This window comes from Myxine glutinosa, chromosome 8 (assembly GCF_964187855.1).
Source record: "Myxine glutinosa chromosome 8, kmMyxGlut1.1, whole genome shotgun sequence".
In the NCBI taxonomy this organism is placed as follows: domain Eukaryota; kingdom Metazoa; phylum Chordata; class Myxini; order Myxiniformes; family Myxinidae; genus Myxine; species Myxine glutinosa.
This window is the reverse complement of record NC_136268.1, coordinates 108,473,593-108,498,635: the sequence shown is the minus strand read 5'-3', so window position 1 is coordinate 108,498,635 and position 25,043 is coordinate 108,473,593. Positions and strand designations below refer to the sequence as shown.

The window sequence follows — 25,043 nt, the reverse complement described above, 5'->3', positions numbered from 1 at the left end:
TTAGTATCACAAGGATGGCAGTTTGTAGTTTGGCTGACATTTGAACTGAGGCTGGAATCTTTACATTTAATGTTGAAAAATGGTTCTCATAGTTATTTTTCTATTAATTTCCAATTTGTACAGAAGGTTTTTGATTTACAGAGCAGGTTCACATCGGCAGATCCAGGTGGATGTGGGAGGGGAGAGGGGAGGATTCAGGATTAATCGTGTTTTCAATCGCTTTTAATTTAATCGTTTCCCAAATGTACTGTTCATATTTTAATAGCACAATAAATGTGTGTTTCCCAGTCGCACTGTTCATCTTTTAATAGCACATTAAATGTGTGTTTCCCAATCACAGTGTTCATCTTTTAATAGCACATTAAATGTGAGTTTCTCATTTGCACTGTTCATATTTTAATAGCACAATAAATGTGTGTTTCCCAGTCGCACTGTTCATCTTTTAATAGCACATTAAATGTGTGTTTTCCAATCGTACTGTTCATGTTTAAATAGCACATTAAATGTGAGTTTCTCATTTGCACTGCTCATGTTTTAATAGAACATTAAATGTGTGTTTCCCAATCATACTCTTCATCATTTAATAGCACATTAAATGTGTGTTTCCCAATCAATGTTCATCTTTTAATAGCACATTAAATGTGTATTTTCCAATCGTACTGTTCATGTTTAAATAGCACATTAAATGTGTGTTTCTCATTTGCACAGTTCATGTTTTAATAGAACATTAAATGTGTGTTTCTCATTTGCACTGTTCATGTTTTAATAGAACATTAAATGTGTGTTTCCCAATCGCCCTGTTCATCTTTTAATAGCACATTAAATGTGTGTTTCCCAATCGTGCTGTTCTTGTTTTAATAGCACATTAAATGTGTGTTTCTCAATTGCACTGTTCATCTTTTAATAGCACATTAAATGTGCATTTCCCAATCGCGCTGTCATCTTTTAATAGCACATTAAATGTGTGTTTCCCAATTGTACTGTTCATGTTTTAATAGCACTTTAAATGTGTATTTCCCAATCGTAGTCATGTTTTAATAACATATTAAATGTGCGTTTCCCAATCGCGCTGTTCATCTTTTAATAGTGCATTACATGTGCGTTTCCTTATCGCGCTGTTCATCTTTTAATAGTGCATTAAATGTGTGTTTCCCAATCGTACTGTTCATGTTTTAATAGCACATTAAATGTGTGATTCCCAATTGTGCTGTTCATGTTTTAATAGCCTATGAAATGTGCGTTTCCCAATCGCGCTGTTCATGTTTTAATTGCACATTAAATGTGTGTTTCCCAATCGCACTATTCATGTTTTAATAGCACATTAAATGTGTGTTTCCCAATCGCACTATTCATGCTTTAATAGCACATTAAAAGTGTGTTTCCCAATCGCACTATTCATGTTTTAATAGCACATTAAATGTGTGTTTCTCAATTGCACTGCTAATCTTTTAATAGCACATTACATGTGTTTACCAATCGTACTGTTAATCTTTTAATAGCACATTAAATGTGTGTTTCCCGATTGTACTGTTCATGTTTTAATCACACATTAAATGTGTGCTTCCCGATTGTACTGTTCATGTTTTAATCACGCAATAAATATGTGTTTCCCGTTTGTACTGCTCATGTTTTAATATCACATTAAATGTGTTTCCCAGTCGCACTGTTCATCTTTTAATAGCACATTAAATGTGTGTTTCCCAATCACAATGTTCATCTTTTAATAGTGCATTAAATGTGTGTTTTCCAATCATACTGTTCATGTTTAAATAGCACATTAAATGTGAGTTTCTCATTTGCACTGTTCATGTTTTAATAGAACATTAAATGTGTGTTTCCCAATCATACTCTTCATCTTTTAATAGCACATTAAATGTGTGTTTCCCAATCAATGTTCATCTTTTAATAGCACATTAAATGTGTATTTTCCAATCGTACTGTTCATGTTTAAATAGCACATTAAATGTGTGTTTCTCATTTGCACAGTTCATGTTTTAATAGAACATTAAATGTGTGTTTCTCATTTGCACTGTTCATGTTTTAATAGAACATTAAATGTGTTTCCCAATCGCCCTGTTCATCTTTTAATAGCACATTAAATGTGTGTTTCCCAATCGTGCTGTTCTTGTTTTAATAGCACATTAAATGTGTGTTTCTCAATTGCACTGTTCATCTTTTAATAGCACATTAAATGTGCATTTCCCAATCACGCTGTCATCTTTTAATAGCACATTAAATGTGTGTTTCCCAATTGTACTGTTCATGTTTTAATAGCACTTTAAATGTGTATTTCCCAATCGTAGTCATGTTTTAATAACATATTAAATGTGCGTTTCCCAATCGCGCTGTTCATCTTTTAATAGTGCATTACATGTGCGTTTCCTTATCGCGCTGTTCATCTTTTAATAGTGCATTAAATGTGTGTTTCCCAATCGTACTGTTCATGTTTTAATAGCACATTAAATGTGTGATTCCCAATTGTGCTGTTCATGTTTTAATAGCCTATTAAATGTGCGTTTCCCAATCGTGCTGTTCATGTTTTAATTGCACATTAAATGTGTGTTTCCCAATCGCACTATTCATGTTTTAATAGCACATTAAATGTGTGTTTCCCAATCGCACTATTCATGTTTTAATAGCACATTAAAAGTGTGTTTCCCAATCGCACTATTCATGTTTTAATAGCACATTAAATGTGTGTTTCTCAATTGTACTGCTCATCTTTTAATAGCGCATTAAATGTGTTTACCAATCGTACTGTTAATCTTTTAATAGCACATTAAATGTGTGTTTCCCGATTGTACTGTTCATGTTTTAATCACACATTAAATGTGTGCTTCCCGATTGTACTGTTCATGTTTTAATCACGCATTAAATATGTGTTTCCCGTTTGTACTGCTCATGTTTTAATATCACATTAAATGTGTGTTTCTCAATTGCACTGTTAATCTTTTAATAGCACATTAAATGGGTGTTTCCCAATCGCACTGTTCATGTTTTAATAGCACATTAAATGTGTGTTTCTCAATTGCGCTGTTAATCTTTTAATAGCACATTAAATGTGTTTCCCAATGGTACTGTTCATCTTTAACTAACACATTAAATGTGTGTTTCCTAATTGTACTGTTCATGTTTTAATAGCACATTAAATGTGTGTTTCCCAATCAAACGGTTCATGTTTTAATAGCACATTAAATGTGTGTTTCCCAATTGTACTGCTCATCTTTTAATAGCACATTAAATGTGTTTTCCAATCGTACTGTTCATGTTTTAATAGCACATTAAATGTGTGTTTCCCAATCGCACTATTCATGTTTTAATAGCACATTAAATGTGTGTTTCTCAATTGCACTGTCCATGTTTTAATATCATATTAAATGTGTGTTTCTCAATTGCACTGTTAATCTTTTAATAACACATTAAATGTGTGTTTCCCAATCGTACTGTTATTCTTTTAATAGCATATTAAATGTGTTTCCCGATTGTACTGTTCATGTTTTAATCACACATTAAATGTGTGTTTCCCAATTGTACTGTTCATGTTTTAATCACACATTAAATGTGTGTTTCCCGTTTGTACTGTTCATGTTTTAATCACACATTATATGTGTTTCCCAATCACACTGTTCATGTTTTAATAGCACATTAAATGTGTGTTTCCCAATCGATTTGTTTATGTTTTAATAGTACATTAAATGTGTGTTTCCCAATCGGCATGCAAGAACATACAGTAATCAAGCGTTACATTATGTTACGTAATCATCAAGTGTTAAGTTACACAAATTACTCTAACACTGATTTATATTCATGGGTGTTATGTCTAAATGGAGGAACCAATTAAAGGACTAAGAGACAGGTTTCTTCCAAGGGCAGCATATTCAATCCAGAACCATACAGCGTAACAATTACTTCAAGCAAGCGCAGCACACACCAAGTGTACAAGCACCTCAAGGCATTGGCAGATCCAGAGGGGGGTTCAGGGGGTGCGCACCCCCCCCCCCCCTTCCGATTTTCGATAAATTACAAGCTATGAATATCCTCGAACGGCCCTCGTTTCCAGATTATTTTCAATAAGGAACGTTCCAGGCAGTTTTCCAACGCTCAGAGGTATTAACACACACACACACACACACAGACACACACACACACACACACACACACACATCATTAATTTATAGCAGAAGGAACAGCTGGGCAAGTCGGTTCACAACTTCATCCATCCACCATTAGTCATCGCGAATCTGCTGAACAGTTGGACAATGGAAGAATGCAAGGAGCTGCAGAAACTTCCAAGAATGCACAAAATGCCGATTCTGACGATCAATTTTAATACATTTCCTGGGGGAGGACCCCAATACCTCCATTCACCCCTCCGCCCCCTTTGGGGATATGGCTTGGTGCACCCCTCCATCTTGAAATCCCTGGATCTGCCCCTGCGAAGGCCACACTTTCATCCCGTCGACGCACCCAAAGACCAACCACCGGAAGTCACTCCAAGAAGAACCAGGCATTCAAATAACTAACGATTGTCCTTACATATTATAATTAACTGATTATTGTGCTTACATATTATAATTAACTAATTATAGTGCTAAATTACTAAAAAATATCGTTATGTGGCGGACACGAAAGCTCACTGGCGTGATGGCATCATTCCGCGCACCAAGTGGGTGGCGGCCACACCCGAGGGGTAGGCGTGGCCGCGGGATATACACCGGGCGCGCAGCCCGGAGCGCTCCAGTGCTACAGTGGAGCTCTTGTAATAAAGACTCTTTGAACTTACCGCGTTGTCCGCTTCCTCCTTGCTAAACAAGTTGCGCGCGTAGCACCGCGCTTCATTGGTGACCCTCCGACGTTCTGGTCAGCCGTCGCTGACCACCCGAACCCGCCACAGCAATGGCAACCAACGCGGTCACGATCAAACTCCCCGAGTTCTGGGAGGTTCAAGCCGAAGTTTGGTTCCTGCAGGCAGAAGCCCAGTTCCGACTTCGAGGCATCACGGTGGACGAGACCATGTACTGCCACGTGGTCGCCTCCCTCGGGCCCGGCACGGCCGCTCACGTCGTGTCGGTCCTGAGGAACCCACCGGCCGACGGCAGGTACGAGGCGATCAAGCGTCTCCTCCTCGCCACGTTCGGCCTCACGGTGGACGCACGGGCCGACCGCCTCCTGGACCTCCCCGAGCTCGGTGACACGCGACCGTCGGTCCGCATGGACCATATGCTGTCGCTGATGGGCGACAAAACCCCGAACGCTCTATTCCGGGCGTTATTTCGACGCCAGCTGCCGGCACGAGTACGCCTCGCGTTGGCCGGTTCCGTGATAACGGAAACCCGAGCTCTCACTGCTGTGGCCGACAAGTTCTTCGCGACTTTGGACATGCAGGCGAGTTTTGGCGCGGCCGTCGCGCATCTCGAGGCTGATGCACACCTCGTGGCTGATGCTGATGCACACCTCGCGGCCGCCGCCACGCCCCGCCCACCACCACCGCCGCGGAGAAAACCGCGGCCTCCGCCGTCAACCTGGTGTTTTTGCCACGCCCAGTTCGGCCACGAGGCTCGGCAATGTCGCCCGCCGTGCTCATTCGGCAGGTCGGGAAACGCCCGGGCCGGCCCTCGGTAGTGGCACTGAGCGCCGGCCGTTCAAACAGCCTACTGTTCATCACGGACACCTTATCCGGGCACCGTTACCTGTGCGACCGCGGGCCGGGGCCCCGCGCTGCTTGCTGCCAACGGTACGTCCATTCGCACATACGGAAATCGCTGCCTTTCTCTGCGGTTCGGAGGGCAGGTTTTCCGGTGGTCGTTCGTCACTGCCGACGTGCCTATGGCACTGCTTGGCGTGGACTTCCTGGTGGACGTAAATGGCCTGTTGGTGGACGTAAAGCACAGAAGGCTTGTCCAGGCTGAGACGTTCAGCTCGCTCGCTTGCACGCTGCCCGCCTCGTTGAGCAGCTCCCGGAGCGGCTCATCGAGCGGCTCGCCGAGCGGCTCATCGAGCGGCTCGCCGAGTGGCTTGCTGAGCAGTTCGGTTCCGGCAGCGAACAAATTCACCCGCCTCCTCGCCGGCTTCCCGGCCCTCATGCGGCCCACCTCCTCGGCGGGGGCCGTCAAGCACGGGGTGGAACACCACTTCCCCACCGCCGGGCCACTGGTCTATGCCTGGGCACGCCGCCTCGAGCCGACAAAGCTCGCGGTAGCTAAAGCGGAGTTCGCTACGCTGGAGCGGCTCGGCATCGTGCGGCGCCCTGAGAGTGCTTGGGCGTCGCCGCTCCACATCGTGCCAAAGCCCGGCGGGGGATGACGACCATGCGGGGAATACCGGCGCCTCAACGACGGCACCACCCCCGACCGCTACCCCATCCCCCACATTCAGGACTTCTCCGCCCGGTTGGCGGGCATGTCCTTCTTTTCAAAGGTGGACCTCATACGCGGCTACCATCAGGTCTCCGTCAGGCCGGAGGACATCCCAAAGACGGCGATCATCACGCCATTCGGACTTTTCGAATTTCTTTGGATGCCCTTCGGTTTGAAGAATGCGGCTCAGGCGTTCCAGCGACTAATGGACAGCGTCTTGCGCTAGTTGGATTTTCTGTACGTCTACCTGGACGACATCCTCGTCGCAAGCGCGTCCCGCGAAGAGCACCTTCACCATCTCCGCACGCTTTTCGAACGCCTGGGCCAGCATGGCCTCATCGTGAACCCCGCCAAGTGCCGGTTCGGCATGGCCGACATCGACTTTTTGGGGCACCGCGTCACCAGGCACGGGGCCGTCCCCCTACCGGCCAAGGTGGAGGCGGTGAAGGGGTTTCCGCGCCCCCGCACGATCAAGGGGCTCCAGGAGTTCCTGGGCATGGTAAACTTTTACCATCGGTTCCTGCCCCGCATCGCCCAGCTCCTGCGCCCATTGCACGAGGCCCTCCGAGGGAAGCCGGCCAAAGGTGACGTTACCTGGACCGAGCAGATGGACGCGGCGTTCGTGGGTGCGAAGCTCGCCTTGGCTCACGCCCCCATGCTCGCGCACCCGGCGCCCGATGCACCGATCGCCCTCACCACCGACGCCTCGGACTACGCGGTGAGCGCGGTGCAGGAGCAATGGGTGTGTGGTGCCTGGCAACCACTGGCGTTCTTCAGCCGGCAGCTTCACCCGCCCGAACGCCGTTATAGTACCTTCGACCGCGAGTTGCTCGGGCTTCACCTGGCGGTCAGGCAATTCCGCCATCTGCTCGAGGGCCGTGCGTTCACGGCCTTCGTCGACCACAAGCCACTGGTCTTCGCGATGGGCAAGGTCGCCGAGCCGTGGTCGGCCCGGCAGCAGCGTCACCTCTCGGCTGTGTCCGAGTACACGACGGACATCTGGCACGTCGCGGGGAAGGACAACCCGGTGGCGGATTGCCTTTCACGGTCCGTCACCCACGCAGTCCACCTTGGCATCAACTATGCCCGGATGGCGGCGGACCAGGCCGCCGACCCCGGCGTCCAGGCCTTGCGGACCGCCGTCACGGGCCTCCGCGTCACCGAGGTGCCGTTCGACGGCGCAGGCACGGCCCTCTTGTGCAACGTCTCCCTCGGGCGGCCTCGCCCCATCGTGCCCGCGGGCTGGCAGCGCCAGGTTTTTGATGCCATCCACGGCCTGTCCCACCCGGGCACGAAGGCCTCCCAGAGGTTGGTCGCCGACAAGTTTGTCTGGCATGGCCTCCGGAAGGCCGTCTGCGGCTGGACCAGGACGTGCCTCGCGTGCCAGCGCGCGAAGGTGCACCGACACATCCAGGCCCCATTGGCCCCGTTTACGCTGCCGGAACATAGGTTCGACCACGTTCACGTGGACCTGGTGGGAGCTCTGCCCCCCTCGCGGGGTTTCACCCATGTCCTCACAATGGTGGACCGCACCACCCGGTGGCCGGAGGCCGTGCCTTTGGCGGTGACGACGGCGGCGGACGTTGCGCAGGCGTTCATCGCCACCTGGGTCGCCCAGTTCGGCGCCCCCTCGGACATCTCGTCCGACCGCGGCCCCCAGTTCACCTCGGAGCTCTGGGGGGCGGTCGCGTGGGGGCTCGGGGTCCAGCTGCACCGAACCACGGCCTACCACCCCCAGGCCAACGGCCTGTGCGAGCGGTTCGCCCGCTCGTTGAAGGCCGCGCTCCGGGCCACCCTCCGCGACGGCGGCTGGGTCGACAGGCTCCCCTGGGTCCTGCTGGGCCTCCGGACGGCGCCCAAGGACGACCTGCGTGCATCCGCGGCGGAGTTGGTCTTCGGACAACCGCTGCGGGTGCCGGGCGAGTTCCTCCCCGACCCCACGGCACCATGGTCCGTGGTGCAGGAGCGCTCTGCGCTTCAGGAGACCGCCCAGAGGTTCGCCCCGGTGCCGACGGCGCACCACGGGCACCCACCTACGCATGTCGCCCCGGAGCTTCGCACCGCGGAGTACGTCTTCGTCCGGCACGACACCCACCAGACACCACTGCGGCCCCCGTATGACGGGCCTTTCCGCGTGCTGGAGACCGGGGTGAAACATTTCACCTTGGACATCGGCGGTTCTCCCTACCACGTCTCAGTGGATCGCCTCAAGCCGGCCCACCTCGACGTGGACCACCCACCGCCGGTGGCTTGGCCCCCGCGTCGAGGCCGCCCCCCTGCGGGCGGACCCCTGGCACCGCCCAGCCCCGCCGGCACGCAGCCCCCCGGTTCAGCACCCATCCCGGGTGCCGCCGGAGGCATCCCAGCTGGCATCCCTGCACCCCGGACGCCGCCAGTCGCCAGAGGACGCTTCGGCCGGGTCATCCGTTTGCCCCGCAAACTGGCCCTCCAGGTGCGCGGGAATTCTGGGGGGGGGGGGGGGGGGGGCGCGTGTGGCGGACACGAAAGCTCACTGGCGCGATGGCATCATTCCGCCCACCAAGTGGGCGGCGGCCACGCCCAAGGTGCGCAGCCCGGAGCGCTCCAGTGCGACAGTGGAGCTCTTGTAATAAAGACTCTTTGAACTTACCGCGTTGTCCGCTTCCTCCTTGCTAAACAAGTAGCGCGCGTAGCACCGCGCTTCAGTTACGTAATTTTTGAATTTACCCATTTTGGGGATAACCGATCTGTGACCGTGTGATGAATCGGCTCGTTCTGATATAACTATAGCACAGGCTGACATGGTGAGATGTGTCGAGTTATTTTTTGAAAAGTAAATTAAATATGTTTCCTATTGGCGCTGTTTGCCTTTTAGGAGTGTTTTAAATGTGCGTTTACTAATAGGCCCGTAACCGGATTTTGTCCAGGTTGTGATCACAGTGCGGCCATTCTTGTTTTAACTTAGGATTCCATCTGGCCATGTCTACTCATCAGTTCGCCACTTTGGCCTATTAGTCTTAACGAATCTGCCGAAATGTTGGGCCAGGGAAGAACGAAGGAACTGCAGAAACTTCTAAGAACAGAGGAAATGCCGTCTCCGATGATCAATTTTTCAAAAGAAACTTCTAAGAAAACAGTAAATGCCGTCTCCGATGATCAATTTTTCAAAAGAAACTTCTAAGAAAACAGGAAATGCCGTCTCCGATGATCAATTTTTCAAAAATTCCTGTGGAAGGAAAACAAACGCCAACCCCGACCCACCCACACCCTTCAGCACTATGACATGGTGCACCACTCCCCCCTTCTGCCCCCTGCCCCATCATCTTGAATCATTCAATCTAAACGATGTTTGTGTCCATGACAAGGTAATAAACACCGGGTACGGGCTCTTTACAAGCAATAAACTTGTGTGTGTTACTCACATTGTACATCCAGGGTCCTTGTTCCTGATTTGAAGATATTCCCGCCAAATTCCATGTAACAGTAACATGATGCTCCGTTGTTTGAGGTAGAAGCTGAGAATACAAGGTTCGCAGTTGTTCGTTCTCCGTCTCTTTGAACCTCTTTTGTTCCATTTCCCGAACATCGTGCAGAGAGATGGAGGTTAAAATGGCTCTCAACGGCACAAGAGAAGGTAACGTTTTCACCATCCACGGGAATCTCTGGTACGAACCGGGAAGTTGGGAGATCTGTGCAGGGAGAGAGAAAACGGTAAAATGTTTATGAAGAATAGAAAACTAATATCTGTGAAAACTACTTCTGGTGATGACGTCAATGGTTCCGTTTGAGTTCACCTTGACTTTAGTTTAGTCTGGTGAGCTTATGCGATCAAGCAGTGTCCGTAGGTAAGTCAGTGAGTGAGTGAGTCTGTAACCCTTCAATCATCATCACTTGAACCAAACACACGATTTTGATACCACAAGCTTCAAATCTGATGCCTAACGAAGGTTTATTGACCGCATCAAAATCTGCGCTAATTAAGGGCAACTACGGGGGTGTTTCTGAGCCCCCCCCCCCCCCCAAATTATTATTTGCTCTCTTCTCTGAAAATACAAACACGATTTCAATCAAACTTGATGACAACCTTCATCGCCCATGATGCACCAGAGTCTGTTCACAGTTGGTATATTAACCCCAAAATTTAATAAGTTCATGTTTACATTATCATATTGTAACATACTGTGATGTCATATCCTTTTTCCGGACTCCGCCACCTGTTGTGCGCCCTGAGAGCTTTCTCCTGCACCGTCACTTCCTGGAATAAACCGCTATTGGACGCTTGCTCTGTGTCTCTGAATCCATCGATTTTCGATGCCATCAATCTCGAAAGGATTTACAGTGACAGGTGCTTTCTCATGCACAACCTGAGACAGCAGATGAACAACATTACCCGGTAGAGGTTCCTCAATGGCGCGGGAGACGACTCAATGCGTCTGCACAATACATTTCACGTCCTGACCTGTACACAAGCTTGGATTCATAACTAGCAATGGTTGGAGCCCAACGTTGCACCCGACCGGATGAAGTCGGTGATACTACATTATCCAACCCCCAACAGACCGAGGAGGGGTTTGTGGTCAGTTTCCAATATGAAATGTCGGCCATAAAGGTACTGGTGCATTTTACCCGCTCCAAGAAATGCAAGAAAGGTCAACCTGCTCATACCGATGTTCCGTACTTGTTAGTTTCCGCCATGCATATGCAACAGGTTGCAAAAGACCAGCATCGAGGAAACTTTGGGAAAGGAAATTGGGAACCAGCATCGAGGAAACTTAATGAGAAACTCATCAACATGCCGGGATGGAAATGCCAAACTCCTCAACTCTTAACTAATTTTTTTTTTTTTTTTTTGTATACTGAATTGAGGCTCGTGAAAGTGCTGACATTTACTTCACAAACAAATTAACCAGACAAACAAAATATATAAAAAGAGGGAGCGGAAGACAAGAGAAGGGGAAGCACACAAACACTTGAGAGCCCACAACATTTAAGAGCAAGGAGATGTGTGGGAGGGAGAGGGCTTGGGGGGAGGAGGCGTGGGAAGGGGGGGGGGGGGTGGGAGAAGTATAAAACACAAGGACACCAAGGACTTCCAGGACAGAAGTTGGTATTTCAAAAAAGTGGAATTGGGGTGAAATTAGCGGGGATAGAAAAGATAAAGGTTTTGGATGGGGGAAGATAAGAGATGGTGGTGAACAGCTGTTTTAAAGACCTGGAGGGTGGAGTGGGATTGAAGAGAGTGAGGGAGTTTGTTCCAGAGGCGGGAGAAAAGAGGAATGAAGGAGTGAAGGTGAGCAGAGAGTCTTGATTGTGGCAGTTTAACCATAGGAGGGTTGCAGGCAGATCTTGTGCGACCTGTAGGAATATTTGCGGGACAGAGCCCAGAGAGAGCTGGGGGGGGGCAAGGCCAGAGAGGAGTCGGTAGAAGACGGAAAGACCACCAACCTGCCTGCGGTGAGTGAGTGAGAGGCCCTTGGAGTTAGCTTCATCGCGGGAGAATCCAGTGATTCTGAATGCTTTGGTTTCAACAGCGTGAAGACGAGATAGGTGTGAGGCAGGAGCACCAGCCCAGAGGGGAGAGCAGTATTCCATTGAGCTGTGGATGAAAGCCTTGTATGTGGTGAGGAGCTCAGGTGTGCCAAGGAAGGACTTCGCACGACGGAGGATGCCCAGTCGGCGACTGGCTTTGGAGGCCAGATTTGAAATGTGGTTTTCCCAGGAAAGATCATGGCAGATAGTGAGACCCAAAAGCTTGAGTGACAGAACTTCTTGGAGAGGATTATTCAGAAAGTGGATGGGAGGGTTGTCCAGTCAGTCTTTTCGGAGAGACATCGTAAGAGTGTGAGATTTGTCAGGATTGAAAGACATGTTCCACTTATTTGACCAGTCTGTGATTTTGTCCTGGTCTGCAGAGAGTGAGGAGGCTGCAGACTGCCGATCTCAGGGATGAAGAATGGAGCGATAGAGAGTAGAGTCATCAGCAAAGAGATAGAGAGGATTTTCAAGAGAGTCAGAGAGATCATTGATGAAGACCAGAAAAAGACCTCCTGCCGACCCCAACCTTTTGCCGAAAAAGTGAGGTCTTTTTCATGTATCCCGTGTATAAGACGGCCCCAGTTTTGTACCTGTGATTTTCGCAGGTGCATGCTTTGCACGCGAGAAAACCAACAAGCAAGACTATAAACATCGCTCGTGTGCAAGCGGGTCCGTGACGCCCTGGCCCAGTTGGATAAGGACATTGTTGTAAAATCGATTCTGAAGTGCGGAATTTTTAATGGGCTTGATGGAACACAGGACGATATCCCATGGAATGACGGTGATGATGAGCAAAGTCACGATGATGACACGCCCGTCCAGGACTGTGATGATCTGGTGCGGACTCGTGATTGGCAGGAACTATTCAGGGAGAGTGATGATCGGTGTGATGATATGGTGCGGACTCGTGATTGGCAAGAACTATTCGGGGAGAGTGATGATATGGTGCGGACTCGTGATTGGCAGGAACTATTCGGGGAGAGTGATGATTGGTATGATTATATGGTGCGGACTCGTGATTGGCAAGAACTATTCGGGGAGAGTGATGATATGATGCGGACTCGTGATTGGCAGGAACTATTCGGGGAGAGTGATGATTGGTGCGATGATATGGTGCGGACTCGTGATTGGCAGGAAGTATTCGGGGAGAGTGATGCTGACGAAAGTGACTGAAGGTTTCCGCCTTTAGGGCCTTGTGTAATCCAACCTCAGCTCAGTGGTGCCATCTGTCTACAGTTACATGACTTATCTTTCACACTGTACATACTGTATTCATTTTGTGCTGTCATTTCGTCGTCGATGCTTGGTTATCTCAATCAATATCCTGTTGTATATTTTATCATTTCTTTTATCATGTGAGACAGAAAAGAAAGTTGCAACAAAGTTGTAAATACATTTTATAAAGCCAATTTAGGTAATTTCCGGTCTCATTTGTCATTTTTGAGCTACCCAGACTGTTTTCTACGCTTTTGTCCCCTTGTTTATGACCTGAAGAATCATTTATTATTCTGACAACCAGTTGCACATATTATTCCTTGCTTGATGCTCAGCATTTAAAAAGGATCGAGCATGGACTTCTGTGCACAAGTGATTCTTCGACATTGAAATATCGTTCCAAAAACGATGTGCTTCCCCTTCTCTCCCCATCTTGTCTACCGCTCCCCTTTTTATATACTTTGGTTCCTTGTCTGTTTGATTTATTTGTGTGATAGATGTTAGCTCTTTCACGAGCCTCGATTATGTATACAAAAAAAAAAAAAAAAAAAAAGCACAGGGCCCAGAACACTGCCTTGGGGAACTCCAGCCTGAACAGGAAGAGGAGATGGGAGAAACCCATTCAGGACCACACGTTGACTACGACTAGAGAGGAAGTCCGCCAGCCATGCGTGGAGATTTCCATGGATACCAACAGAGGAGAGTTTGGTGAGCAGAGCGGGGTGCCAGACCGTATCGAAGGCACGTGATATGTCAAGGGAGACAGCTCTAATTTCCTGTTTGGCATTGAGGACCTCCATCCATTGTTGAGAAAGCAGAAGCAGCATGTCCAGGGTAGAGTGACCAGGTCTGAAACCAAATTGATGATCAGAGATCAAGCCATTGGAGAAGAGGAAAGATTTCATATCTGAAGCAATGATGGATTCCATGACTTTGCTGATAATTGGGAGAAGGCTGATTGGTCTGTAGTTGCTGGGATCTGTTTTTGCACCTTTTTTGTGCAAAGCGGTGATGTTGGCAGATTTCCAAGCAGATGGCAATGACCTTGAGCAAAAGAGAGGGTGAAGACAACAGAGAGAGGGAGTGAAAGAGCGGAAGAACAAGATTTTAGGACCCGTGGGCTGATGCCGTCAGGTCCAGTTGCAGAATCAGAGTCGAGGGTTGACAGAAACTTTTCCACCTTGTCAGGAGGAAAGGACACAGAGTCCAGGAGCAGCTGGGTATGACTGGGTACGGTGGGTACAGAGAGGGATGGGTTTGGGACACAAGATTTGGAAATGATTGGCAGGAATAAGTATACACATCGTATTCACCATAAAATACGATGTGTATACTTAACAATTACCCCCCTAGAAAATGGGGAGAAAAGGAGGAAAAAAACCCCTCTCTAACCCTCATCAACGCATTGTATCACATTCTAACCCAGTATGAGTATACCAATGGAAGGAACGACTCTTACCTTATATTAGGTTAATAACTACACAGAGGCTCTGTATATTCAGTGCCATTGTTTTCGGGATCAGATCCTAAAACCACAACAATATTGAATGTTCGTGTTTTCCTCCATATCATTGATAAATTAGTGCATAGAAAGTGTTTATGAAACAGAAGTTACACATTATGAAACCCGATTGGTGGCCATTTTGAAATTGCTCCCAAAAATGTATTTCCCCATGACCATGAGTGAATTTGTGAGAATTATTTTTTGTGGGCATTTCAACTCCGAACAAGGTGTTCAAACCACAACTATAGTTATTATCGAAAATGTCCAGCTCATTGTCAATTTCTACTGTTCTAAAGGGTGTTCTCTGTGGAGATTCTAACTTCAAAAGTGGGTAAAGGTGCCCACACCTTCTTGTGACTTTAACTAGTTCACCACCTGTCACGTGACCCAAATGAAATCTTTTCACGTAAATGTAAAAACTTTCATGTTCAGGATTCTCTGTAGTTTATGAGGATTACTTATTCCGAACTTTCTGTGTGAACAACATTAAACTACCAAACATTGCTCAATCAAATGCTTTGTGACCCGATACCAATATCTGGAGAACACTTGGAATGAGATAGAAACAAGTTAATTGACACAGAAATAGAGATTTATAAAAACAATTGCAATACAACACCGATAAATGTAACCACGTGATCTATTTTAAAATTATCGTACATCAGGTGAATTATATCTTCATCAAAGGTGAGAGGTGAGGGAAATGAAGGAGAGACTATGATGAGGATGACATGGACACGTTTTCATTATTAAATTAGTTATATTTTCATTTCGAGCAGAACATCTATCAGCTCCCGGAAAATGATTTAGAATGATCACGATCAAGCCTTTTAAACGCTCCACCTGTTCATCCATCTTTCTCACAAAGACAACACACCTGTTCATCCATCTTTTTCACCGAGACAACACCAGGATCCCAATAGTTATGTGTGGACATCAAGACAGAATGTACATCATAGGACAACCACACCCTGATTGGGACAGAGACTCCTGATGTCAAGGTCTTAACTATGGTGAATCTTCTTCCTCCCAAGACCATTGCTTGTTAAACTAAATAATATATTTCATGAAAACGAAGAATGAACTTTGTCATGGTAAAAGTAGATTAATGTTAAAACTGGAAAACAATGATTATAAATGATCCTTCAACCATTAAATACGTTATAACAGGATGTCACATTGGTGTTACAGCACAAAATACAGCGATTATAACAAGCTGTTGCATTCATGTTGTACACAATAAAACCATTGTATAAATGTTATATTCTCATAATGTGAATTAAATCCATTATAAAACTCCATTATGGGTGGTGTAGGTTTGAACGCAGCCTGTGGCTGATTGGCTGCATCATTTTCTGGGGGAGTGGCTGTGCCACTGATGCAATGCTCCCATTACCTGTCAGCAGGTACTCATTTTGCCGACCTTAGAAGGATGACAGGATAAGTCAACCCACTTAGTGTCAATTCAACGGCTGACAGGGGATCGAACCCAGGATCCTAAGATCTCAAGCAAACCACTTTAACCGTTAAGCTGACACTCCACTGTTACATTATTGTATAGTGTAGCAGCATAGCAAACCTGTTGTGCATTTTGTGATACAAGCACCAAATTTGGCACAAATGTACATTAATATGTTGCGAACATTTTCAGATATTGGGCCACTTGAAATTCCGTAATTTTTTTTTTCAAATTTTTTCAAATTTCGTAATTTCAAATTTTTCGGGTGACACCGTCACAATTTCGGTCTTCGAGGCCGGCCGATATAGTGGGGCGGCTTAGCCCAAATATTCAAAAGAATTGTGCATTTTGTGATACAAGCACCAAATTTGGCACAAATGTACATTAATATGTTGCGAACATTGTGTGGTCAGCAATGAAGACGAGAGTCTGAATTACATGTATGCAAAAGACCTTGTGAACCAGTGAAGCAAATACACGGGTAAGCATGAATTAAATCTAGGGCATGATATAATTTCCATGATGTTTACCTCTACACTCAATGGTGGAAGGAGGTAATGTTTTGATCCCAGCTTGTCTGTATGTCTGTTTGTCTGTTAGTCCACAAAATTCCAGACAAAGCTTGTAGTAGTGGTAGTTGTAGTGGTAGTGGTGATAACAGAAATTGTTATATAGAACTGAACTTATATTATTATTATATGCAGAAAATAACTTCATTTCTATATGCCCTGCAGTGGACAGGTTAATTGGTTTATGCACTGAAGGGGTCACCCTGGTGTGCACTGCTGTGTTCTGCCTCACTGAGTTGTTCAGGTATGATGTACTCAGCACAAGCTTCCGGTCGGCCCGGAGGTGGGGGTGCGGGGCCTGTCACGGAACGTCAAAACAAACGGCCTGCCGGGGCCGCCCAAAAGTCGGGCATGAGGGGCGCGTCCACTAATGGAACGCCTCTCGCTTCCCAGATCGAGGGCCATGTGGTCAGGAGAACCTCGTCCCTTCCGGTCACACTTTGCCTATCGGCCGGCCTCGAAGACCGAAATTGTGACGGTGTTACCCGAAAAATTTGAAATTACGAAATGTGAAAAAATTTGAAAAAAAAAATTACGGAATTTCAAGTGGCCCAATATCTGAAAATGTTCGCAACATATTAATGTACATTTGTGCCAAATTTGGTGCTTGTATCACAAAATGCACAATTCTTTTGAATATTTGGGCTAAGCCGCCCCACTAGTAGTTGTAGGTAATATGATGAAAGTCTTAATAAGATTAATGCCATAACATGAATCTGTTACATTCCTATTGCCATATAAGACTCAATTTGACAGGCTGAACGTACCCCAAGATCAGATTCAATAGTGTATGGGAAGGAATGGAACCCGACCTTATGTATTTGTGTCGCCCCCCCCCCCCATGTGTATCTGTGTTGCCCCCCTTGTGTATCTGCGATGCCCGCTTGTGTATCTGTGTAGCCCCACCCCCCCTTGTGTATCTGTGTTCCCCCCCTTGTGTATCTGTGTTGCCCCCATTGCGTATCTGTGATGCCCACTTGTGTATCTGTGTAGCCCCACCCCCCCTTTGTGTATCTGTGTTGCCCCCCTTGTGTGTCTGTGATGCCCGCTTGTGTATCTGTATAGCCCCCCCTTGTGTATCTGTGCAGCCCCACCCCCCCTTGTGTATCTGTGTTGCCCCCCTTGTGTATCTGTGTAGCCCCCCCCCCTTGTGTATCTGTGTTGCCCCCCATGTGTATCTGTGATGCCCGCTTGTGTATCTGTGTAGCCCCCTTGTGTATCTGTGTTGCCCCCTTTGTGTATTCGTGGTGCCCCTCCCACCCCCCCTGTGTATCTGTGTTCTGGTAGATTTTGCCATGTCATGAACATGTTTTTATGAATGGGCACAAGTGGATGACATGTGATGGAGTCACTTTGTTAAAGCTCAGAAAGCCTCACAGATCTGATATCCCTTCCATCCACCACCATGTGATGTTACATATCCACACCAAAATCCCGATGGAGTGAGTCACACCAGTGGATGGCCGGCTTAGCGCCTCTGGTGGTTGGGATGGGTAGTGTAGTCATACACCATCTACCCACCAAGGATTACAATTCTCCATCTTGAAGGAGCAGACAGAGTGAGTAAGGAGAGACATTGAGTGTGAAAGAGGAGTGAGTGAGGACCTTGTGGTTCACAGCACGGAACACACCGAGACCGAAAGGGGACGAGTTGACCCTGAAAGGTGATTGTGGATCACAGAAAAGATAGGCGGCAGGATGGTGCATGGGTCTACGGATCTGAAAGTGATCTGGACACGTGTGGGTCCACCAAAGTGGATGTCGCTTGGTGTGCAGCGAGTCATTTGGGCGTAATTACAAGGATCATTGTGCTTCAATTTCATTTTTTGTTTCATAAAAAACCTTCGGCTGCTCATCAGCATCTGGGACTTTTAATATAAATCAGCTCGAGATCCGTCTTTGTGTTTTTTAGCTCACCTGGAACGAAGTTTAGGGGAGCTTATGCGATGGCGCGTCGTCCGTCTGTCAGTCCGTAAACAATTGAAACTTGCGCTGATGGGATTGCGACCAAATTTGGCACAAATTATATTTGTTGTGTTGTGACTAAAGTTTGTTCACGGCATTAAAAAAAGTCGGGGTCTAAGGGGGTTTACCGGGGTCAAAATAGATCCAGGTTTGACCCCCCAAAATACAGTAGATATTTGCTTTTTCCTCTGAAACTACAAACACTATTTCGATGAAACTTGATTACAGCCTTCACCACCCGTGCTGTACCAACATTTGTTCACGGTACGAAGAAAATGGAAGTTTAATTGGGTCTACGGGGGGTGAAAGTGGGTCCAGGTGTGACACCCCAAAATAGGTATTTGCTTTCTTCTCAAACGACACACGCAATTTCGACGAAACTTCAACACCCATGATGTACCAATGTTTGTTCAAGTCTTTATAAAAATTGGGGCCTGAGGAGGTATATGGGGTTGGGAGAGGGTGGGGAGAGGGGCCGCCCCCCAAATAGGTATTTTTTGTTTGTTTGTTTAAAGTCTTATGATTATGTTAGTATTATTCTGCATGCTGCCCTGTCTTCTAGCAACCATTGAAATTGGTTTAAAATACTGTTAGTCAGTGCAGTATACTCTTTATTCTACCAGGTGAGCGCCAGGGGCATTGCCCCGATGTTTTTTAAATCTTCAAGAAGGTGAGTGACAAACATTGATATTATTCTGTTTTTGTTCCTTCACAACTATAATCATTTCCTTCCTGTGGGGCTGCATGAAGAAAATTTTGCCCAAGTCTTTCACGGAATGGCCAAGCTTGACGTTCCACCAAGACAGAGCCGGACAGCCGGCTTAACGTCCATTCAAGAGATGGCACACACATTGATTCATCAATCACCCTGCCTTAGTATCACAAGGATGGCTGTTTGTAGTTTGGCTGACATTTGAACTGAGGCTGGAATCTTTACATTTAATGTTGAAAAATGGTTCTCATAGTTATTTTTTAAATTAATTTCCAATTTGTACAGAAGGTTTTTGATTCACAGAGCAGGTTCACATAGGCAGATCCAGGTGGATGTGGGAGGGGGTAGGGGAGGATTCAGGGTTAATCGTGTTTTCAATCGCTTTTAATTTAATTGTTTCCCAATTGTACTGTTCATGTTTTAATAGCACAATAAATGTGTGTTTCCCAGTCGCACTGTTCATCTTTTAATAGCACATTAAATGTGTGTTTCCCAATCGTACTGTTCATCTTTTAATAGCACATTAAATGTGTGTTTCCCGATTGTACTGTTCATGTTTTAATCACACATTAAATGTGTGTTTCCCAATCACACTGTTCATGTTTTAATAGCACATTAAATGTGTGTTTCCCAATCGCACTGTTCATGTTTTAATAGCGCATTAAATGTGTGTTTCCCAATCGTATTGATAATGTTTTAATAGTACATTAAATGTGTGTTTCCCAATCGGCATGCAGGAACATACAGTAATCAAGTGTTACATTATGTTACGTAATCATAAAGTGTTAAGTTACACAAATTATTCTAACACTGATTTATATTCATGGGTGTTATGTCTAAATGGAGGAACCAATTAAAGGACTAAGAGGCGGGTTTCTTCCAAGGGCAGCATATTTAATCCAGAACCATGCAGCATAACAATTACTTCAAGCAAGCGCAGCACACACCAAGTGTTCAAGCACTTTAAGGCATTGGCGGATCCAGAGGGGGGTTCAGGGGGTGCGCTTCCCCCCCTTCCGATTTTCGATAAATTATAAGCTATGAATATCCTGGAATGGTCCTCGTTTCCAGATTATTTTCAATAAGGAACGTTCCAGGCAGTTTACCAACGCTCAGAGGTTTTAACACACACACACACACACACACACACACACACACACACACACACACACACACACACACACACACACACACACACACACACACACTCACACCATTAATTTATAGCAGAAGGAGCAGCTGGGCAAGTCGGTTCACAAGTTCATCCATCCGCCATTAGTCATCGCGAATCTGCTGAACAGTTGGACCAAGGAAGAATGCAAGGAACTGCAGAAACTTCCAAGAATGCACAAAATGCCGATTCTGACGATCAATTTTAATAAATTTCCTGGGGGAGGACCCCAATACCTCCATTCACCCCTTCGCCCCCTTCGGCGATATGGCTTGGTGCACCCCTCCGTCTTGAAATCCCTGGATCTGCCCCTGCGAAGGCCACACTTTCATCCCGTCGTCGCATCCAAAGAACAACCACCAGATGTCACTCCAAGAAGAACCAGGCATTCAAATAACTAACGATTGTCCTGACATATTATAGTTAACTGATTATTGTGCTTACATATTATAATTAACTGATTATTGTGCTAAATTACTAAAAAATATCGTTACGTAATTTTTGAATGGACCCATTTTGGGGATAAGCGATCTGTGACCGTGTGATGAATCGGCTCGTTCTGATATAACTATAGCACAGGCTGACATGGTGAGATGTGTCGAGTTATTTTTTGAAAAGTAAATTAAATATGTTTCCTATTGGCGCTGTTTGCCTTTTAGGAGTGTTTTAAATGTGCGTTTACTAATAGGCCCGTAACCGGATTTTGTCCAGGTTGTGATCACAGTGCGGCCATTCTTGTTTTAACTTAGGATTCCATCTGGCCATGTCTACTCATCAGTTCGCCACTTTGGCCGATTAGTCTTAACGAATCTGCCGAAATGTTGGGCCAGGGAAGAACGAAGGAACTGCAGAAACTTCTAAGAACACAGGAAATGCCGTCTCCGATGATCAATTTTTCAAAAATTCCTGTGGAAGGAAAACAAACGCTAACCTCCCGCTCCACCCCCCGACCCACCCACACCCTTCAGCACTATGACATGGTGCACCACTCCCCCCTTCTGCCCCCTGCCCCATCATCTTGAATCATTCAATCTAAACGATGTTTGTGTCCATGGCAAGGTAATAAACACCAGGTACGGGCTCTTTACAAGCAATAAACTTGTGTGTGTTACTCACATTGTACATCCAGGGTTCTTGTTCCTGATTTGAAGATTTTCCCGCCAAATTCCATGTAACAGTAACATGATGCTCCGTTGTTTGAGGTAGAAGCTGAGAATACAAGGTTCGCAGTTGTTCGTTCTCCGTCTCTTTGAACCTCTTTTGTTCCATTTCCCGAACATCGTGCAGAGAGATGGAGGTTAAAATGGCTCTGAACGTAACAAGAGAAGGTAACGTTTTCACCATCCACGGGAATCTCTGGTACGAACCGGGAAGTTGGGAGATCTGTGCAGGGAGAGAGAAAACGGTAAAATGTTTATGAAGAATAGAAAACTAATATCTGTGAAAACTACTTCTGGTGATGACGTCAATGGTTCCGTTTTTAGTTCACCTTGACTTTAGTTTAGTCTGGTGAGCTTATGCGATCAAGCAGTGTCCGTAGGTAAGTCAGTGAGTGAGTGAGTCTGTAACCCTTCAATCATCATCACTTGAACCAAACACACGATTTTGATGCCACAAGCTTCAAATCTGATGCCTAACGAAGGTTTATTGACCGCATCAAAATCTGCGCTAATTAAGGGCAACGACGGGGGTGTTTCTGAGCCCCCCCCCCCCCCCAAATTATTATTTGCTCTCTTCTCTGAAAATACCAGCACGATTTCAATCAAACTTGATGACAACCTTCATCGCCCATGATGCACCAGAGTTTGTTCACAGTTGGTCTATTAACCCCAAAATTTAATAAGTTCATGTTTACATTATCATATTGTAACATACTGTGATGTCATATCCTTTTTCCGGACTCCGCCACCTGTTGTGCGCCCCGAGAGCTTTCTCCTGCACCGTCACTTCCTGGAATAAACCGCTATTGGACGCTTGCTCTGTGTCTCTGAATCCATCGATTTGCGATGCCATCAATCTCGAAAGGATTTACAGTGACAGGTGCTTTCTCATGCACAACCTGAGACAGCAGATGAACAACATTACCCGGTAGAGGTTCCTCAATGGCGCGGGAGACGACTCAATGCGTCTGCACAATACATTTCACGTCCTGACCTGTACACAAGCTTGGATTCATAACTAGCAATGGTTGGAGCCCAACGTTGCACCCGACCGGATGAAGTCGGTGATACTACCTTATCCAACCCCCAACAGACCGAGGAGGGGTTTGTGGTCAGTTTCCAATATGAAATGTCAGCCATAAAGGTACTGGTGCATTTTACCTGCTCCAAGAAATGCAAGAAAGGTCAACCTGCTCATACCGATGTTCCGACTTGTCAGTTTCCGCCATGCATATGCAACAGGTTGCAAAAGACCAGCATCGAGGAAACTTTGGGAAAGGAAATTGGGAACCAGCATCGAGGAAACTTAATGAGAAACTCATCAACATGCCGGGATGGAAATGCCAAACTCCTCAACTCTCAACTAATTTTTTTTTTTTTTTTTGTATACTGAATTGAGGCTCGTGAAAGAGCTGACATTTACTTCACAAACAAATCAACCAGACAAACAAAATATATAAAAAGAGGGAGCGGAAGACAAGAGAAGGGGAAGCACACAAACACTTGAGAGCCCACAACATTTAAGAGCAAGGAGATGTGTGGGAGGGAGAGGGCTTGGGGGGAGGAGGCGTGGGAAGGGGGGGGGGGGGGGTGGGAGAAGTATAAAACACAAGGACACCAAGGACTTCCAGGACAGAAGTTGGTATTTCAAAAAAGTGGAATTGGGGTGAAATTAGCGGGGATAGAAAAGATCAAGGTTTTGGATGGGGGAAGATAAGAGATGGTGGTGAACAGCTGTTTTAAAGACCTGGAGGGTGGAGTGGGATTGAAGAGAGTGAGGGAGTTTGTTCCAGAGGCGGGAGAAAAGAGGAATGAAGGAGTGAAGGTGAGCAGAGAGTCTTGATTTTGGCAGTTTAACCATAAGAGGGTTGCAGGCAGATCTTGTGCGACCTGTAGGAATATTTGCGGGACAGAGCCCAGAGAGAGCTGGGGGGGGGGCAAGGCCAGAGAGGAGTCGGTAGAAGACGGAAAGACCACCAACCTGCCTGCGGTGAGTGAGTGAGAGGCCCTTGGAGTTAGCTTCATCGCGGGAGAATCCAGTGATTCTGAATGCTTTGGTTTCAACAGCGTGAAGACGAGATAGGTGTGAGGCAGGAGCACCAGCCCAGAGGGGAGAGCAGTATTCCATTGAGCTGTGGATGAAAGCCTTGTATGTGGTGAGGAGCTCAGGTGTGCCAAGGAAGGACTTCGCACGACGGAGGATGCCCAGTCGGCGACTGGCTTTGGAGGCCAGATTTGAAATGTGGTTTTCCCAGGAAAGATCATGGCAGATAGTGAGACCCAAAAGCTTGAGTGACAGAACTTCTTGGAGAGGATTATTCAGAAAGTGGATGGGAGGGTTGTCCAGTCAGTCTTTTCGGAGAGACATCGTAAGAGTGTGAGGTTTGTCAGGATTGAAAGACATGTTCCACTTATTTGACCAGTCTGTGATTTTGTCCTGGTCTGCAGAGAGTGAGGAGGCTGCAGACTGCCGATCTGAGGGATGAAGAATGGAGCGACAGAGAGTAGAGTCATCAGCAAAGAGATAGAGAGGATTTTCAAGAGAGTCAGAGAGATCATTGATGAAGACCAGAAAAAGACCTCCTGCCGACCCCAACCTTTTGCCGAAAAAGTGAGGTCTTTTTCATGTATCCCGTGTATAACACGGCCCCAGTTTTTTACCTGTGATTTTCGCAGGTGCATGCTTTGCACGCGAGAAAACCAACAAGCAAGACTAGAAACATCGCTCGTGTGCAAGCGGGTCCGTGACGCCCTGGCCCAGTTGGATAAGGACATTGTTGTAAAATCGATTCTGAAGTGCGGAATTTTTAATGGACTTGATGGAACACAGGACGATATCCCATGGAATGACGGTGATGATGAGCAAAGTCACGATGATGACACGCCCGTCCAGGACTGTGATGATCTGGTGCGGACTCGTGATTGGCAGGAACTATTCGGGGAGAGTGATGATTGGTATGATTATATGGTGCGGACTCGTGATTGGCAGGAACTATTCCGGGAGAGTGATGATTGGTATGATTATATGGTGCGGACTTGTGATTGGCAAGAACTTTTCGGGGAGAGTGATGATTGGTATGATTATATGGTGCGGACTCGTGATTGGCAGGAACTATTCCGGGAGAGTGATGATTGGTATGATTATATGGTGCGGACTTGTGATTGGCAAGAACTTTTCGGGGAGAGTGATGATTGGTATGATTATATGGTGCGGACTCGTGATTGGCAGGAACAATTCCGGGAGAGTGATGATTGGTATGATTATATGGTGCGGACTCGTGATTGGCAAGAACTTTTCGGGGAGAGTGATGATTGGTATGATTATATGGTGCGGACTCGTGATTGGCAGGAACTATTCCGGGAGAGTGATGATTGGTATGATTATATGGTGCGGACTTGTGATTGGCAAGAACTATTC

At 46.5% G+C, this 25,043-nt stretch overlaps 1 protein-coding gene across 1 annotated transcript in view; it reads right to left on the bottom strand.

Moving 5' to 3' along the window:
• LOC137432826 (uncharacterized) overlaps positions 1–25,043 on the bottom strand; it is a 398,393-nt gene that overhangs the window by 92,485 nt on the left and 280,865 nt on the right. The window contains exons 9-10 of the mRNA XM_078783985.1: positions 21,582–21,848; positions 9,758–10,024 (exon numbers count right to left, since the gene is read on the bottom strand). Coding sequence (XP_078640111.1) covers positions 9,758–10,024; positions 21,582–21,848 — 534 coding nt within the window. The remainder of the gene's footprint in view (positions 1–9,757; positions 10,025–21,581; positions 21,849–25,043) is intronic.